We start from the raw sequence: 6,903 nt of genomic DNA on the forward strand, positions 1-6,903 counted from the left end.
TCATAAGAAAAAATAAAAGTCATTAATGTATATGACATATAAAAAAGAAATATTTATATATGAAAAATAATAAATGAAACATCAAATCAATAACACTCGTTACTCTAATGATAAATATTAACCCGCATTTAAAAAAAAAAAAATTCTTATGCTCAAGTTTTTTCTCATTAATTATCAATATTCAACAATTTTTTTTTTTTTTTTTTTTATTTCTAATGATTATTCTTATTGTGTAATAAAAAAAAAAAAAAAGTTTTTTATATTTTTCTTTTAAAAAACAATAATGTTACATTGAATTAATCAATAAAAAAAAAATATTTATTATCACGATTGTTGAGTAAATCATCAACAATAATGGTAAAAAAAAAGAAAAAGATCAATTTTATAATGAGATTCTAAAAATACTTTAAATATTTTATGAAAAAAAAAAAAAATTTGTAAATTACTCACAAGTTATTGAAGATAAAAATAAATATAAAAAAAAAAAAACTTGTATAAAAATAAAAAAACTTTTTCATTTAATTAATTATTTTTTTGATGTCATTTATTTTCAAGTTAATAGTATGATTGTCACATCACTCATCGCAGTCTTAACAAGTACTAATCCACCAAGAGTAACTAAACTCATAAAGTAATAGAAAATTTAAAAAAAAAATTGTCTAACAATGCAAGTTTTATTTATTTTTTTAAACGAAGCCATTATGATGATCAAGCAACTGTGTATTATTTGACCATGATTTTACCATAGATTTCATCAACATTGACATTGTACATCTAAATTTTTCACCTTGATGAAATAAACAAAAATAAAACAAGACAAAAAAAAACCAACTAAGAATACAAATTACAATTTTTTATACCTATATTAAAAGATTAAAAATAAAAAAAAATGTATACACAGTAGAATGAGTAAAATAGGAAGATGGAATTTGGAGGGAAGTTAATTTCTATTGTATAAAAGTGACGAATAAAAGAGGGAACATAATGAAACTAACAAGCCTCATAAGCATTATCAATTAGTAGCCATAAATATTTATGACGTTTATCATATACATTGTCATAAAATGCATCATATTGTGTTACAAGGAAATCCTTATGTGTTGATAGAAATAAAAAATGCGTTATCATCAAAAAAAAAAATGAAAATATTCATAAAAAAATTAATTAAATATACAAGAATTTAATGAAATAAATTTTAAAAAATTTTCAATTAATTATTAAATCAATTTTAAGGGAGTGAAAATTTATTTTTATTGATGATTTTTGAAATTGTTGCGCAGGCGAAAATATAGCAAGTACCAAAATAGGGGTAAAGAGAAATGGTGGTTGATGAAAAGTAGGAGAGATGAAGAGACAAACTACCCTACAATATATATATCTAGCTTGCTTTTATCAATATTAAAATAATTCGTCTTTTCTCACTCAGTTATATACGTCATAAATTTAAGTGAAGTTGCGCGCCACGTACATTGGTTTTAACGGTTGTTGGTGAAGAGAGAATATATGTACATATTGGAGGGGTGTAAAAAAAAAAAATATAAAAAAATATAAACCAGGCGGTAAAGTGGTGTGCCAAAGCAGTCGAAGGAACCAACATCGGCTTTATATTGATATCACAGATACCATTGAAATTCTTCACACGATTTTAGTGTTTATTTTTATTTTTTTTTCAAAAACACTTGTCATATTTAATAAATTGATATTTATTTATAATAAATTAATTTGGTAATTGTTTATCATCAGGTAAGTTTAATTTATATTTTATTTTTTTTATAATAAATTTATTTATATTTGTTTAAATATTAATTAATAATTAACATTGTGTTTATCATATAGCAATTTGTAAGAAATTAATATTTAAAATTGTGTGTTTTTATAAACTGTCAGTTACAATTTACAAGGTTCATTTGGTTGTTATTAATTATGTATATATGTTGAATTATTATTTTTTATTCTATTCAACAATTGTGTCCCTCGGTTATCTCATATTTTCATTAAACATATTAATTGCAATTATTCCAAGCTGTAAACAACCTCGTGAGTCGTGTGGGGGTCGATCTAATTTTTTTTTTTTCTATTTTTTTCGTCATTAATTATATTTAAAATTCAACTTTACTAATGACTTTGGATTTCAATGTTAACTACATACACCTTTTTTATTTAAAAAAAAAAAATAGTTATAAATAATCAACAGTTTTATAAATTATTGCATTTTAATATTTTATAAAAATTTTTTTTTAATTATCATTATTGTCATTGAGTTTTATAAATAAAGAGCTTATTTTTTATACAATTATTTTTTGTTTATTTATCAATGATAATAATGCAAATAAAAAATAATAAATAGGGAAAAATAAAAGCCTTTGATTTAGCTTTGTAATTACGTTGAAAGAGTGTCATTAAATTTTTTGAAAAGGGTAATATTAGTCTTGTTTTTATTAACGATATTATGTCTTATTTTATTTTTTATTTTTTTTTTTTTTTGGTGATTGAGAATCGAGAGGGAACTAATTAAACCCTGGAAATAAATTGCTTTTCATTGAAAGCTTTTGATTTATTTTATTTTTACTTTTTTAATAAAAAAAATTATATATATTTTTATATTCAGAGGGTGTAATTCATTGTAATAATAATAAAATAATGTATATTGAATTTTGATATCCCTTTGGTAAAAATAGTATACATCATTATGACAGAATAAAGCTGTAAAATTAACATTTATATTATTTTTTATTTTTTTCAAGATGGAATAAAATATAGAGAAAAATAATTTAAATTCTTGTGGCTACTGTGTGTATATATAAAAATAGTCACATGATATGTACACGTGATATTTGACAAGTATAGACCAATATATTTTACCTGGTATGTTTAGAATTTATTTTGTGCGCCAGCGCTTTTGCTTTTCATCGATCACAAGATCGAGGTCAGCGGTCTTCATCAAGGTTTTGCTTAAATTTTTTTCTTCTCCTTTTTTTATTCTCCTTTTTTTTACTTAAAATTTTATCAAAAGTCAACTCAAGATCAATACCACCATTAACCAGTTTTTACCTTTAAAATTTTAATTAACATTTAAATAATATAATTTTATAAATTTTTTTTTCTTAAGAAATTCTAATTTACCAAAAATAAAAAATCAATATCAATATTATTAATTAATTTATATTTTACATATTTTCAATCTAATTTAAAAAAAAAAATTAATTAAATAATAATTATTATTAATTAATTATTTAATAAAAATACACTGTAGTTTTAAATTTGTTTTTTTTTTTAATTTTCATCTTCATTTTTCTATATAAAATGGCATGTTTCAAAAAAAATATAAATAATTTCTATTTATTTATTATTAAAATACAATTATTTATCATTTTAATTAAACATATTATTATTATTATTATATTCATTGTGATCAATAAAAAATCGATGATAGAAAAAAAAAATTAATATAAATGTGTGTATATGAGTCGGGGATTTATGTGTTTCAATAAATGTTCATTCATGCATGAATAGTAGATTTCTTTGATACATATAATAAAAATAAAATTGAGAAAATAATATGTAGATATTTGCAATAATGGTTTTTATATGTATGCGTATAAATATCATGTTGAAATATAGTTGAGGGTGTTGAATAAGAAAGTAATTTTGCCAACTTGACCTGGTTTTATTTTTCCTTTTTTTTTCATATAATTTTCTACATTTTCCATCTTTTCAGGTGTACAATAAACTCGAATTTCAAAGTGTCTACTTAATAAACACTTTGTCGAGTAATAACTTGACTTGATGACATCAATTGTCTTATTTTATGATTATTATTATATTTTGTAATCATTAAAAATAGCACAATTATTATTTTTTGAATTTTTATATAAATCAGATTTATATGCTTATACTATTTATGTATTTTTTTTTTTATAGAATGGCAGATGAACAAACGTCCTATAAACTCATTTATTTTAATGCTCGTGGAAGAGCTGAGCATATACGTTTTATATTTGCATATGCTGGAATTGATTTTATTGATGAGAGAATTCCAAAAGAACGTTGGCCTGAAATTAAAAAATGTAAGTTGTATATTTTAAATTAATTTTTTTTTATTTATGTTTTACGATTGAGTGACTTGTAAAAATAAATTTAAAAAAAAAAAGATACAAGCTCTATTCTTTTATAAAAATTGAGAGAATAATTTTACATTAATTTTTTTAAAAATTCACAATAAAAATGACACACATCTAGCAGCATTATTAAAATAATTATCATGATTTTATTTTTTTTTTTTAACTTTGAAATTATTCTAGAGATTAGATGTTAATAAATTCTGAATAATTGTCTTGTTTAAACACGTTGTCATCGTTGTTTAAACAAGCATAATAAAATCATTTGTCTCACAATGTTGATTTAGGTTCTGGTTGGTTTGATAATATCATAAAAATTTTTAAAAAAATATATTAACAGCCAATAAAATAATGCACTTAAATCCTTAATTTACTTGATCACCAATTTTAACAATGGAATAATTGTGAAAAAAAATTACTAGCAATTGCTAAATATAAAATGAATTAATTATTTTTAGCTATGCCATATGGAATGCTTCCAGTACTTGAAATAAATGGTAAAACAATTGCCCAAAGTAATGCTGTTGCAAGATATTTAGCACGTAAATATGGTCTTGCTGGTAAAGATGAATGGGAATCAATGGTTTGTGATGTACTTGTTGATACACTCAGTGATCTTAAACTAGGTAAATTTTATTTTAAAAAAAGTTACATAATTATCTAGCTATTAAATAATAAAAATTCTACTACGTCTTTTTTTTTTTTTTTTCAAAGTTTTGTTTCAGTACAGAACTGAAATTGATCTAATTAAAAAAGAAGAAAAAAAAGCAAAATTATTGAAAGAAACAATTCCATTTTATTTAAATAAATTTGAAAAAACAATATTAGAAAATGATGGTTATGCTGTTGGTTCATCGGTAATTATATAATTGATAATTTAATTGTTTTTCTGTTTATTTTTAACGAATATTATTTACAGACAACTTGGGCTGATTTTGTTTTTGCTGTTGCATTGGAAAATTTTGAACAAATATTTGGTGTAAATGCACTTGATAATTATCCTGGTTTACGAAGTTTAAAAAAACGTGTACATGAAATTCCAGAAATAGTATTGTGGCTTGAAAAAAGACCACAAACTGAATTTTAAAATAAATAAAACAATTCAATATTTATGTCAATCAGGGAAGATGTACATATCTACATGTACCTATGTCTAAGTAACACATTAAAAGTGATACATCAATAATTATTGTCAATAAAATTATAACTTAATTGAGTGTGACTAACGCTATTTATCTTTATCTTGATAAATTTAATTGTCCACAAAATAAATAACAAAGAAATATTAAAAAATAATCATAAAAAACATGAGCTTAAATATGGCAATTCAACAAAACAAAAAAAAAATAAAAACCCCAATCATTTATGCTTGTATTATTTTTAAATAAGTTGTTAATTATATTTTAATTGTTATTTGACAAATGTCAAAAAGTATGAAAGATATGTTGAATTTATTACTCAGTAGTAATCATCATCAATCAATAATAGTTACTATCATATTTCCACACAAAAATCATTAAATAAAATTATATATAATGTTGAATGTATAGATGTTATTGTCCAATGGAAAAAAAATATCAATTAACTAAATGACATTTAAAAATAAACAGGGTGTTATTTGTTTAACATATTGATATAGAAAATATATTTAATTTTAAAAATATTGTAAATGTAATAATGTTTAGAAAAAAAATAATAAATGAAATTTTTGTTTGACAAAAAAGTGTAATAGTATTAAATGTTTTTTCTCAATTAGATGATAAATATTTAATGAAAATAAATTGTTAATATTTTTAATTATTTATTTATTTATTTATTTATTATAATTAGTATTTCAACTAAAATCTACTGGTTAGTTAGTTGACATTATTGACTCTAATATATTTATTAACTAAGTTGTTAATCTACAAATATATCATTTCTCTTCTGAATTATTATTATTATTATTTTTTTTTAATATATATATGCTGTTTTATTTTTTAAACTTACTGCTATTTTTTTTAATAGAATTTTTCATTATAATTGTTGTACATTAAATCTTTTTTCAGCTTTTTACCATTTTTTTTTTTAATTTAATTTATTATGTAATTTTGATCGATCGGATAATTAATTCAAAGAGATTAGAAATTAATTAATTAATTTTTTTTTTAGCGGATTGGTAATTAAGTCTGATAAAAGGTAATTTTTTTCTTCTTCATTTGACACATATGATTGAGGTTTCGAGCAAGTTTATCGCTGCTTAGCTCGCATCTCACAGCCTAGAGGTGATTTTTTTTTTTTTTTTTGTTAATTATTTTTAAATAAAATGCATCTTGTTTTAAAAACAAGAGTCACTTTCAACATTCGATACTAGATAGACTCAAGTTTATTATTCTTTTATATTTAATTTATAATTTTTTATATTTTTTTTTAATTGTTTCTATTCGTAGTAATTATTAAGCTTAATTGTTGTTATATATTTTAGTTTTTTTTTTCATTCGGGAATTTTATATCCATATACGCAATCATTGTGCATTTGGAAATTTAATAATATATAATTCAAAATAAACAAATAAACTGTATTATTGAAAAAAAAATATTTGTTTAAATATTTAAATAAAAACTTTAAAAAATAATGAAAATAATCAGGCATTTTTTTGAGATGAGTTATGTTTTTCTCTTTGTCATTTTTCGGATTATGAATTTTATCTTTATCCTTTTTTTTTTATTTACAATGTCAATCCAGTTAAAAGATTTTTTTTTAATTTTATTAGGTATTATTTTTTGTTTTACAATAAATTTCTTT

The 6,903-nt window shown here is 20.9% G+C and overlaps 1 protein-coding gene across 1 annotated transcript; it reads left to right on the forward strand.

Annotated features, from left to right (window-relative positions):
• The first annotated feature begins 3,588 nt into the window (after positions 1–3,588).
• On the forward strand, positions 3,589–5,922 carry LOC122854305 (glutathione S-transferase-like). The gene is made up of 5 exons (XM_044154821.1): positions 3,589–3,827; positions 3,922–4,067; positions 4,577–4,744; positions 4,833–4,975; positions 5,038–5,922. The coding sequence occupies exons 1-5, from the start codon at positions 3,787–3,789 to the stop codon at positions 5,203–5,205; spliced, it is 666 nt and encodes a 221-aa protein (XP_044010756.1). The 5' UTR covers positions 3,589–3,786; the 3' UTR covers positions 5,206–5,922.
• Positions 5,923–6,903: the final 981 nt, after the last annotated feature.

This window comes from Aphidius gifuensis, linkage group LG4 (genome assembly GCF_014905175.1).
Source record: "Aphidius gifuensis isolate YNYX2018 linkage group LG4, ASM1490517v1, whole genome shotgun sequence".
Classification (NCBI taxonomy): domain Eukaryota; kingdom Metazoa; phylum Arthropoda; class Insecta; order Hymenoptera; family Braconidae; genus Aphidius; species Aphidius gifuensis.